Here is a 12,975-nt window from a genome sequence, read left to right as displayed (position 1 = left end):
AAAATATGCCAATTGGCAAACATAATCTGTTTCATTGTCTGGGTCATGGAAGAATACGGCAAAACACAAGTGAGTGTTTCTGAGGTGTCTCTGTTTCGTGGCAGGAAAAGCCAATCTCTATTTGTAAATCGAGCGCGAGTGAAGGCTCGCTTCACACAGCGTGAGGGATAACCTCTGTTGATGAATCGTTCTGTAAGTGATGTGGCTTGATGCCGGAATTCATCTGTGGACGTACATAATCTTCGTAGTCTAAAAAATTGACTTACCGGCAGGTTTTCCTTCAGAGCGCGAGGATGTGCGCTACTAAAATGCAAAAAGGTGTTTGAAGCTATTGGTTTCCTATAAATTGAAGTATCAAAACCCAGATGTCTCTTCTGAATTTTTATATCCAAGAAATGTATCTCTGTGAAGCTTGTTTCAGAAGTAAAATGCAGATGATTATTACATCCATTCAGCCAGAGTAAAAAATCTTGAAATAATGATAGAGAACCATTCCAGAAGATCAGTATATCATCAATATACCTTTTCCAAATTTTCATATATTGATGAAAAGGATTGTTGTTATAGATCCAATGTGTTTCAAAATCTGCCATGTACAAATTCGCCAAATCCGGTGCCATAGTGGCACCCATGGCGGTGCCACAAATTTGTTGGTAGAAAACCCCTTCGAACGCAAAAAAATTTTTTGTGAGAGCAATCTCTAATAGTGATGTTAAAAAACCGGTGGGAATTCTGTGTGGTCGAGGTCTATCTTCAAAAAATTTTTTGGCAATTAGAATCATTTCTTCCTGAGGAATATTGGTGTATAGCGCTTCTACGTCTAGGGTGACCAATAGCAACTGTGATGTGTCTTCATGAATTGATTCTAAATATTGAACGATTTGTTGTGAATCTCTAATATACGATTCTTGTATTGCCACAAATGGTGCCAAAAAGACATCTATAAATCGAGACAATGGTTCAAGTAAAGACCCTTTGCTAGAAACAATAGGCCTTCCAGGAGGCTGTTGAATATTCTTATGTACCTTTGGTAGATGATAAAATTTTACTTTTGTCCTTAAAAATTTCACGGACTGCCGGTCTATTGGGGTGATTTACGTAATACAGTGCCCCTGCAATAAGATGTACATAGGCAAAACGAAACGTGCCCTGAAGACTAGGCTTATTGAACACCGTTCCTGTATCTCCACCGGGCGGATAACTGCCCCATTAACTGCACATTGTATGGCGTTTCAACACCTTTTTGAACAGTTAAAAGTGTGTGTCCTGGAACAATTGTCTCCTAATTGGAGAGGCGGGAATTTTAACAATCGCCTCCTACGCGCGGAACAGCGATGGATTCATCGACTTCAGACCGTAGAACCGGATGGCCTGAACTCTGCATTAGAACTGCAAGTGTTTCTTTGATTTTTCTTTGATTTTTCTTCGATTGATCTCTTTTTTTACCACTGATTAGCATTAAGTTGCTTCTGGATTAATTGGACAAATACTCTTTAACATGATCATCCGTGGACGTCAACTTCGTGTTGACGTCATCAGATACGCAAAAGCGCGGGCTTTTTAAAAGGACCAAGGCGTCCTAGGGTGTCCTGTCCCGTACGGCTGTAAAATACTGAGAGACCATCAGGTCCTACAGAAAGGTTGGCGGTGCCACATTCAACACTAAGCTAAGTAAAATTTTTTTATATTTATCAGAACTGACAGTATGGTGTCCTCTTGACTTTTTACAGCATCTGCCGCAACGAAGGAATTTGTGAATATTTACTCCTGATGAAGCGATTGTGATCGCGAAACACCGGCCGTTGTCGGGTGTTAGCTTGGACAGTGCGGTCTTTCTTGATGCTTTTTTTCATTTAAAACGGGATCCAGAGGATATCTAATGAGTTGCCTCTTATCAGAAATACTTTAATAAGATTCAAACAACATCTGCCGCACATGACGAGAAGTCCGGACGGCAAGTGGGTTCACTGCCGTTGTCAGGCTTGCTGATGCGGTTCAAATTATATTATTATATATACAAAGATAAAAAAAGATAAAAAAAGATAAAAAAGATATAACATTCCTGATAAATATAATTCTGTTAGAATCAGTTGTAAAATTGGTGTGCATATTAGCACCTCACAAAAAAGTGTTCTATACTTTGTTTTTATGTTCTTATAGTAAGACATCATCCTACCCACGTCTTAAGGTCACAACAAAGAGGACTACTGGATATGCCCTCAGTATGTCAAGCTCATCTATCAGTAACTAGAGATTGTGCATTTTCTGTTGTTGCGCTGGCCTTTTGAAATTCTTTACCAGAAGAGATCAGGCAAAACTATATATAACATTTCTATTACTACTGTTGTTGTTTTAATGTTATTTGTTATTAGTATTTATTCAATTTTCTCCAAGTTCATTTTCCTGTTCCATGTAAGACACACTTGTTAAGTCACTCCAATGTTATATGTAAACCGAAGTGATTAGCAACATTGTTGCTAGAACTTCGGTATATAAAAAATGTTAAATAAATAAATAACTACAGCATGGGTTATTTTTCCCTATATGCATCATCATGCACTTGTGTCCACATTAAATTTCATCTGCCATTTGGATGCCTAATCATCCAGTCTTGCAAGGTCCTCCTCTGAATAATTTTGTGTTATCTACAAATTTGATCACTTTATTCATCATTCCCCTTTCCAGATAATTTATAAATGTATTAAAAAGCACTGGTCCAAATACAGATACCTGAAGCACTCCACTGTTTATCTTTCTCCATTCAGAAAACTGACCATTTAATCTTACTCTATTTCCTGACTTTTAACCAGTTTGCAATCCACAATATTACACTGCCTCCTATCCCATAGCTTTTTAATTTTCTTAGAAGCCTCTCATGGGGAACTTTGTCAAACATTCTAAAAATCTAAATACACTACATCAGCCGGCTCACCCTTTATCCATGTTAATTAACCCCTGCAAAAAAAAAAAAAAGAAAAAAATGTAGGAGATTTGTGAAGCAAGACTTCCTTTGGATAAATCCATGCTGGCTGTGTCTCACTAAACCATGTCTATCTATATGTTCAGTAATTTTATTCTTAAGAATAGTTTTCAAGATTTTTCCTGGCACTGAAGTCAGGATCACCAGTTTATAGTTTCCCGGATCACCCCTGGAATCTTAAAATCTCAGGGTTAAACTGGCCATCCTCCAATCTTCAGGTACAATGGATGATTTTAATGGCAAGGTTACAAATTAATAGTAGTAGATCTGAAATTTCATTTTTGAGCTTTTTCAGAACCTTGGTGTTTATATCACTTGGTCTGGGTGATTTGCTATTCTTCAGTTTGTCAATCTGGTCTACTATATCTTCTAGGTTCATCATGATTTGATTCATCTGAATTATCACATTTGAAAGCCATCTCTGGAACAGGTTATCTCCCCAACATCTTCATTAGTAAACGCCGAAGCAAAAAATTCATTTAGCCTGATCTTCCATAAGTGCCCCTTTAACCCTTCGATCACCTAACACTCCAATCGATTTCCTTGCAGGCTTCCTGTTTCAGATATATTTTAAAAAATGTTTATTATGAGTTTTTGCCTTTATGTTCAATTTCTTTTTAAGTTCTCTTAGCCTGTCTTATCAATGTTTTACATTTAACTTGCCAATTCTTCAAATGGATCTTCCAATTTTTGAAGGAAGCTCTTTTGGCAAAAATAGTCTTTCCACTTGCCTTTCAACCATGTTGGGAGTCAGTTGGCCTTCCTTCCAGCTTTCTTAATGTGTGAAATACCATCTTAAAAGCATAGTCCAGGTGTATTTCTAAACTATGTCCATGACTGTTATACACAGTAGTTGCCCTTTAAGTTTTTTTTTTCTATTTTCCTCATTTTATCAGGTTCCCTTTTGAAGATTTAGTGCTGAGTTGTAGATTTACTTATTGACCCTCTTCTAGTCCCTTAACTTAGATTTGATCATGTTATATTTTTTATTAATAAAGTTTATATACTGCATAACCTGTCAAACAATAAAAGCAGTTTACAACAGTTCACATACATAATAAAAAATATTAAAACCAATACAATACATAATAAAAACAATAAAATAATAAACTATTGCCAAGTGGCCCTACTACAGTTAGATCTAAAATAGCACCCTCTGCTGATTTCTGAACCAATTGCTCCATGAAGCAGACATTTATCCCATCCAGGAACTTTGCCTCTCTAGCATGTTGTGATATTACATTTGCCCAGCCAATATTGGAGCAATTTAAATCTTCCATTATTTCTGCACTGCCAAATTGGTTAACTTCTCTAATTTCTGGTTGGCAGATGAATGCCTCCATGCCCCTCAGAGGCGAGTAACCAGCCATTACTATCCTCCGCCTCTTATATGAAGTCATTGAGGATGCAGCTTGGGTTGATAAGATTCAGTTCCTCCTCATCCTAGAAAGGCTTCTGGTGTCTCCACTTCCAGGGCTGTATACCAGTTCTTCAGCTCGAATAAAATCAGGAGTCAGGAAGTACATCTTGTGGTCCAGGTTCACCTTCCCATCTGCTCGAGTTTTCCATCTTTGACATCACAATGGAGAAATTACTTACCTGATAATTTCGTTTTCCTTAGTGTAGACAGATGGAGTACACTATACCCATTGGTCCTGAGTCCATATGCTTCATGCTAGGAAATAAGCATTTTGTTGAGGTAGTCCTTATTCTGCTGGATGTTTCTGTCTTGCCACCTCTGCTCTGAATTCCACCACCCGTTTCCAGAGGAAATCGATTGGCAGATATCCTTTATACTAGGGATGGGTAAACTATGACCCACTGGCTAAAGCCCTTTCTTACTTTTAATCTGTCCAGTGGAAGAAATTTAAAAAAGCATTAGATGTGGCCTGCCAAGGTCTTTGTAGCCTGCTCAAGTTCATCATCCAAAATCCAAAATGTTGCTTTATTGCTGATGTGCTGAAACTAGAATTTGATGACATCAGCAGACGGGCAGGCATCGGCACGTAGGCACGATGGTGTGCGACCTGGCTGACGAGGAGAGACCTTAGTCGTCAGCACTGGTGGGATTCCCGCCAGCAAGAAAAGACACAGCAGCAGCACCCGGAGCTGAAAATGAAAAAAGATGCAGTAGCAGCACCTGCCTGAGCCCAGGCTGGCAGGGCCGAAAAAGAAGAAGAAAAAAAAAAAAAAAAAGGCAGCAGCAACCACTGGAGTCCAGGCCGGCAGGACGCAATGATTGAGGCGCTGGCAGGGGGTCCACCTCCCCGCCAGCAAGAATAAGGCGGGACAGCAGCGCTTGCAGGGGTCCCATCCCTTGCCTGGGCCGGCAGGAAGGTGACAACGTGGTGGGTTGGGAAGAGGAGGGGGTATGAGTAATGCAAGGAAATGGGATGACAGGGTTAGTGACCAAGAAAGGAGGGAGAGGAAAATTGGTTCTTACCTGCTAATTTTCATTCCTGAATACCTCAGAGTGGGTTTTGCATCCTTACCAGCAGATGGAGGCAGAGAACAAAAGCTTTGAGGCACTGCTACGTAACTGAGAGAGCCACCTGCAGTCTCTCAGTATTGATCTGTACCCAAACTAAAGAGTAGAGTCCATCCCCCTTTTTCAGGGCGAACAGAAACTCAGGGTTGGGACCCCCTGACCTGGAGCTACCCACAGCAGCAGGGCTCATACTGCCTATTCGGGGCAGGAGCCCCCCTTGGCGCCCCGATGCCTGACCTCTCCAGCACCCTCTTTGCCGGCGCAAGCATCGGAGCTTGCGCGCACCCAGTGCTGCATCTTTGGGGCAGGAACCCCCCTTTACGCCCCGAGGGCCCTATCCAGCAGGCAGCCAGCCGAGTGTAGGAAAGCGCAGAATCACCAAAGTAACCCCTGGCAGGTAAGAAAACCTGAGGGATACGTCTATCGCGAGATATACTATTTATTTATTTATTTTTAATTTTTCTATACCAAAGTTCCTGTACGAATACAGATCACACCGGTTTACATAACAACAAAATTCGCTTAGGAGCGTTACATATAACAAATAACATATAACAGAGCAACATAACTAAGGAGGCATCCAAATATGAAAAGAATTTTAAACTTAATATATAAAGCAGAACATATCTTAATATAAACATGATATATAGTATGCAGAAGATATCATATCCTATCAATTAACTTCTCGTAAATATATATCTGTGGAAAGCTATGGAAGGGTGGGTGGGAAACAAAGTGTGAGCCAATTACAGTGGGAAGAGATGGGGAAATAAACAGTCGGAGGTTGCCAGAACTAAGAGACTATAAAGGCTGGAATCTGGATTATGAGAAGAATAGCATTAGGAGTCCGGGAAGGCTAAGCTGAATAGCCATGTTTTAAGTCTTTTTTTGAAGGAAGATGGACACTGTTCTTGCCTGAGGTCTGGTGGCAGTGCGTTCCATTGATGGGGTCCTGCTGTCGAGAGGGCCCTCTTTCTTAGGGCTGATTTTGCTTGTGGGGCAAACAGGGTGTCTTTATAGGCGCTTCTAATGGGTCTGGATGAGGTGTGAATTGAATGGTGGTGTCGATGGATGTGAGGTTGTGTTTAGCTTTATGGATAATCGTGAGGACTTTGAAGAGGATTCTGAACTTGACGGGAAGCCAGTGGAGGTGCTGAAGAACGGGGGTGATATGATCTCTTTTTTTGCTGTTGGTGAGGATCCTGGCGGCTGAATTTTGAACCATTTGAAGAGGTTTTATGGTGTTAGCTGGGAGTCCGAGCAGGAGGGAGTTGCAATAGTCCAGTTTTGAGAGGATTATGGATTGCAATATCAGTCTAAAATCTTGGAGGTAAAGAAGAGGTTTTAAATTTCTGAGAACTTGTAATTTGAAGAAACAATCTTTCGCTGTGGTGTTCACGAAGTTCTTTAGGTTAAACTGATTATCTAGGATCACGCCTAGATCTCTGACGAAAGGAGAAGGTTTGATCGTTGAGTTCACCGAATGAGTTGGGGATGGTGATGTTGGGGGTTTGTTGAGGATTTCCTTTGAGATGATCAGAATCTCGGTTTTGTCACTATTTAGGACCAGGTTGAGTGTAGCAAGTAGTTGGTTAATTTCTTGGAGGCAAGTGGTTCAATGTTTTTTGAAGAGAGTTATTGATTGGGATGAGGATTTGGACATCGTCCTCGTAGAGCTGGTGGGAAAGTTTTAGTCTAGTGAGTAGGTGGCAGAGTGGTATAAGGTATATGTTGAAGAGTGTTGGAGAAAGGGAAGATCCTTGAGGGACACCTTGGTTGGAGTGAACAGGGGGAGATTCTTTATTGTTGATCCTGACTTTGTAGTATCTACTGGATAGGAAGGATCTGAACCAGTCATGGGCAGGGCCTTTGACGCCTATGTAGTTAGTTGTACTAGTTCCGCGAACCATGGCCAACACGGCCACTCCAGCACCACCAGAACCACCTTTCCTGGATGTGCTTCTATGCACCGCAAGAATCTACCGACCAAAGGCCAAGGAGGAAACATGTACAGGAGACCTCCTGTCGACCACGGGCACCCTAGAGCATCCAGCCCCCATCCTGGCTTCTCTTCTGCAACTGAAAAATCTTGCCACCTTCGCATTGGCCCTTGTTGCACATAGGCAATCCTAGGCCTCCGGGGATAACTCCCATTCCTTTGGCTCTAGCTGCTGTCTGCTGAAGAAGTCCACTTGCACATTGTCCATGCCTGCGATATGAGACACCGCTACTCCTTCAAGATGAAGTTCTGCCCAAAAAAATTGCTGAGCCTCCAGAATCACCCCGTGACTCTTTGTCGTCGTCCCCCCTTGACTATTTATGTACCAATTATTGTTGCATTGTAAAAGAAGATTCTCACCATCCAGCCCTTGACCCAAGGTAGAAAAGCCTTCAGAGCCCTGCAAACCACCTTTGTCTCCTTAATTCCTTAAGCACCCGGGGAATAAGGGGGTGCAATTCCTCCCTCTTAAACAGCCAGACTACGAGGGGGTCGTCAGCCTCTGCACTAGGTTCTACCGGATCCTGTTTGTCGTCGCCCGTATCCACATCTGGAGGGACCTCATCCTGATCTGCAGTGGTGAGGTCCCTCCGGGACGGGCGACAGTCAGTTCGCAGTTGGGATGCTTGGGAACTCCCATGCTCCCATCTTGGGCTCTGTGCTTTGCAAGCCAGAAATGCTTCATGCATGAGCAGCACAAATTCCGGTGAAAATCCCCCCAAGTCCCGTCTCGTCACAGCTAGAATCAGCGTCCTTGTCTCTCGATTCCTCTGGTTTCGGAGTCCGCGCAGTGGGGGACAGCGGGGGAGGGTCATCCTGGGAGATCTTTTCCACAGGGTGCGCAGTGGGGGTTGGACTCCTTCCATTAGACTCAGCTGCCAAGCCTGACCTGTGTGCAGACTTTTTTTTAGGTTTGGTCCTCTTGTCTGAGGCCCCTTCCCCACCCAGTGCAGACCGTGCACAGTGATTGGGGGTCTAAATAAGCTGACCATACCCCACAAGACTTACAGGGTTCCACCAGAGGAGTTTCTGCCATGTTCCTCCTGCAAAAAGGGGCATATAACTCCCCCCCAGAGGAAAACAGGTGCTGCCACCCAGCCCTGGTGACCCCCATCAAAAATGCCGCAAAAAATCGGCCCCAGGAATGCTGGGAGCCACGTAGGAGGTCGAAAAAGAACAAACAAAATGGCCACCATGGTAAAAATAGCTCTGTAGCTGGCAGAAAAAAATGAGACCGGGATCCTAAAAACATCCTCGAAGGTTCTTACCAGGACTGCAACACTCTCCCCTCCTCTTCAGGAGGAATGCCTGGCTCTGTACCACCGGGCAGAGTAATTTACCCCAGGACCCGCAGTGAACAGGGAGCTGTTTCTTTTTTTTTTTTTTTTTTTACACAAGAACTTTAACTTCTAGTAACAGAAAAAAATAAAGCCTAAGCTAAGAATAATAGAAAAAAAAAAACCCAAAGGGTCTACTTCCCTGTACCACAGACACTGAAGGGGAGCCTTCGGGTTGCTGAGGGAGCCAGTCCCCTCGCTACCAGGGGACCCAGAACCACACGGGCTAGCACCGCCAGGGGTAACCAACTCCCGTTCGCCCAGCTCTACCTGAGGGATGGCCCAGACACTGAACCTAGCATCTCAAGGAGCAAGAAAAATCCATCTCACAAGGAGCTGCAGGAATACACAACCACCATCTGCTGGAGTCAGAGAAATACTGATGAACTGCAGGTGGCACACTTGGGATACCAGTGCCTCGAAACTTTGCTCTCTGACTCCATCTGCTGGTGGAAGTGCATAACCCCACTGGTCTTGACTGATCTGGGTACGTACAGGAATTTTTTTTTTTTTTTTTTTTACACACTTTCTCAGACTGCAGGTTTGCACTTCTACCATCTGCTGCAGACAGAGAAATACTGAGATATTGCAGGTTGCACACTGTTATATAGCAGTGCCTGAAGATTTTATTCTCTGCCTCCTTCTGCTGGTAGGGATGCAAAACCCACTTGTCTGGACTGATCTAGGCTATGAACAGGAAATTAAGCATATTGATTGTGAATATCCTTAAAACCAGACCTGCTTATGGCTCTTTAAGACAGAAGCTGGGAATCCTTGCTCTATAAAGATGTCACTGCTAGCAACACTAACTTATCTGAATTGCTTATCTGGATTCTCTCAGTTCCTGCACTAAAAAGATATGCTGTGACAATTGTATATACGGAGAAAGCTAACAGCACATATTATCTTTGAACATTAAACCATAACACAACAACATAACATGTCAGGTAATCTAGCTCAGCAGCAAAGCCCCATGTGCCTTTACTGACCTGCAGGTAGCGTGGGTGTGCAAGCACTGTCCCACAGCCTTCCATCTCACAGCGTACATACTGGATTGGGGGCTTCTTCCTGTATTAACATGAGAGAGAAAGAGGACAGTAGTTTACAAAACCAAAAATCCCTTGTAAATATGTAAAGTCACAGCCTTAATAAACAGACTGAGAAAGCATAGCTCAGTTTTCTAGACTGGACGTTAATTTTAAAAAAGTTTATCTATACAGCCCTATGTATGCCTAGTAGCACTTTAAAAATGATAAATATAGTAGTAATAAAGCAGAGTTGCTTACCTGTAACAGGCATTCTCACAGGACAGCAGGATGTTAGTCTTCACATATGGGTGACATCATCAGGATGGAGCCCAATCACGGAACACTTTTTTCAAAGTTTCTAGAACTCTGACTGGCATTACTGGGCATGCCCAGCATGGCACTAACCCTGCATCCAACAGGGGTCCCCCTTCAGTCTCATGTATAGTAAAAGTATATGTGAAAAATAAAACAAAACGTAAGCGAACCCAACTCCGCGGGGTGGCAGGCGGGTTTCGTGAGGACTAACATCCTGCTGTCCTGTGAGAACACCTGCTACAGGTAAGCAACTCTGGTTTCTCACAGGACAAGCAGGATGGTAGCCCTCACATATGGGTGAATAGCGAGCTGATGATGCCTGAGCAATGTAGCAAACGCACCCAAAGACGTGCAACAGACACAACAGGGGTGGATTTGGGTAGGAGGGCATCCTGAAAACCCCCAACGGGTCGCTGGAAGGATGTTGGGAATTTAAGCTGAGAATAAGTTGCGCAGATCAGACTGAAGAGAGCCCATGTTGTTGCGTGGTATAGAGCATGCTGGGCATGCTCAGTGAACCTAGTCAAAGTTCCAGAAATTCTGACATAAGTTTTCTGTGCCGGGCTCCATCCGATATCACCCCATTTGTGAGGGCTACCATCCTGCTTGTCCTAGGAGAACCTACAAAAGGAGCACAAACTGACTACTACTTTGGGGACCAACTAACATTTCACTATACTAGATAGGAAAAAATTAATAGACTGTCACTATGTTACTAAAAACATTACGAGAAACTTGGGAAAATTTTCAAATAGATATTATTTGAAAATGAATAAAATATGCTCAGTAAAAACACACACACGACTCATGCTGAGTAAGAGCAATAATTTATCAAGCCCAGGATCCTGTCTCTAACAGTGGACAATCAGGGTCCCTTCAAGCTATGTACCTCATCGCTTGCCTGTTGCTCTTTTCCAGATATAAGAGGTTGCAATCCCCATGCCTACCTGGCTAGTAAAAATAAAATGAACCTATCCTCCAGAAACTTATCCAAACCTTATTAAACTGGGACCAAATGCCACAGCTTACTTAAGCATTTATGCAAAATAATTTTTACATTTGTTTTCAATCTGCTACCAGTTTATTTCATGAAGAATCTTCTCTCTCAAGTATTATTTGAAAGGGTAAATACCCATTATCTATTAACCTCTTCCACCCCACTTGTGATTTTATAAATCTTTATCCCCTGTTTGTCATTTCTTCTCCAAGCTTGAGTTTTAACCAGTTTATTCTCTTCATAAGGAAGTCATCCCATCCCCTTTGTTTGTTGCCCTTCTCTATACAGTATTTTTAGTTTTACTAAACCTTATAAGATGGGGTGATCAGAACAGTACACAAAAGCTAAACCAATAGTCATACCACTGATCTCTATAGCAGTATTATGATATTTTCAATATTCTCTATTCCTTTCCAAATAATTCTTAACATTTTATTTGCATTTTAGGCTTCCTTGTACATAGCAACACAAGAATGCTTTACATAGAGATTGTATCCATGTGACTGTGACCTAGTATCAGGAGACATACCACCAAATAGAATGAACTGATATTTTACAGTTTTCACTTAGAAGGGTACTTGGGAGATTTGAATCTATTTTATTTAAAATTATTTCTTTACCGCTCACTCCCAAGGATTATGGCGATTCACAGCAATACATACATAAAATCATGAATAGCAAAATGATGCTTACCTGTAACAGATGTTCTCACAGGACTGCAGAATGTTAGTCCTCACATATTGCTGTATTTATGAATACATTGTACATAGTGATACTCTATATATATTTGTAAATTTTGCTCATAAGTTTTGTTTAATTATTTCCCTCCTCTTTTCCCCCTCCTCATTTGTTCTTATGTTAAATTCGTTATATCTGTTCGATGTAAACCGCCATCCCAGGCGCCTGTTTCAGTTACACTGTAAACCGATGTGATATCCCGGATGAACGTCGGTATATAAAAAATTTTAAATAATAAATAATAATAATAATAATATGGGTGACATCACAGGATGGAGCCCAATCACGGAACACTTTTCTCAAAGCTTCTAAAACTTTGACTGGCACTTACTGGGCATGCCCAGGATGGGACTAATCCTGCAACCAGCAGGCGTCCCCCTTCGGTCTTGTTTAAAAGCTAAAGTAAGTGCCAAAAATAAAAATAAGAAAATGTTACAAACCCAACACTGTGGGGTGGCGGGCGGGTTCGTGACGACTAACATCCTGCTGTCCTGTGAGAACACCTGTTAAAGGTAAGCAACATTTTGCTTTCTCACAGGTCAAGCAGGATGGTAGTCCTCACATATGGGTGAGTACCGAGCTGAGGATGTCCGAACATGCACCAAATGTACCCAAAGACGTGCAACAGGCACAACAACTGGGGTGGAATTTGGTAGAGGGCATCCTGAACCATAACAGGTAAGAACATAAGAAATTGCCATGCTGGGTCAGACCAAGGGTCCATCAAGCCCAGCATCCTGTTTCCAACAGAGGCCAAACCAGGCCACAAGAACCTGGCAATTACCCAAACACCTAGGTAGGCGGAAGGGTGTTGGTACATCAAGTTGCAAAAAGGTTGCACAAGACAGACTGGCCAAAGATGGAATCTTGTCTTCCAGCCTTGTCTAGACAATAATGGGTTGTAAAGGTATGGAGAGAACTCCAGGTAGCAGCCCTACAAATATCAGGAAGCAGCACCGAGCAAAGGTGCGCTACAGAAGTTGCCATAGCCCTGACCAAGTGTGCTTTAACACGGTCCTGAAGTGGAATGCCTGCTTGCTGATAGTAAAAGGAAATGCAGTCCGCTAGCCAGGAGGAGAGAGTCTGCTTACCC

The 12,975-nt window shown here is 42.5% G+C and overlaps 1 protein-coding gene across 8 annotated transcripts in view; it reads right to left on the bottom strand.

Annotated features, from left to right (window-relative positions):
• Window positions 1-12,975, bottom strand: part of ZFP91 (ZFP91 zinc finger protein) — a 151,947-nt gene that overhangs the window by 53,499 nt on the left and 85,473 nt on the right. For all 8 annotated transcript variants that reach the window (XM_029574761.1, XM_029574752.1, XM_029574756.1 and 5 more), the window contains one exon: window positions 9,794-9,872. In XM_029574761.1, the coding sequence (XP_029430621.1) occupies window positions 9,794-9,872 (79 nt within the window). The remainder of the gene's footprint in view (window positions 1-9,793; window positions 9,873-12,975) is intronic.

Source organism: Rhinatrema bivittatum, chromosome 13 (assembly GCF_901001135.1).
Source record: "Rhinatrema bivittatum chromosome 13, aRhiBiv1.1, whole genome shotgun sequence".
Classification (NCBI taxonomy): domain Eukaryota; kingdom Metazoa; phylum Chordata; class Amphibia; order Gymnophiona; family Rhinatrematidae; genus Rhinatrema; species Rhinatrema bivittatum.
This window is presented reverse-complemented; position numbering and strand designations above follow the sequence as displayed.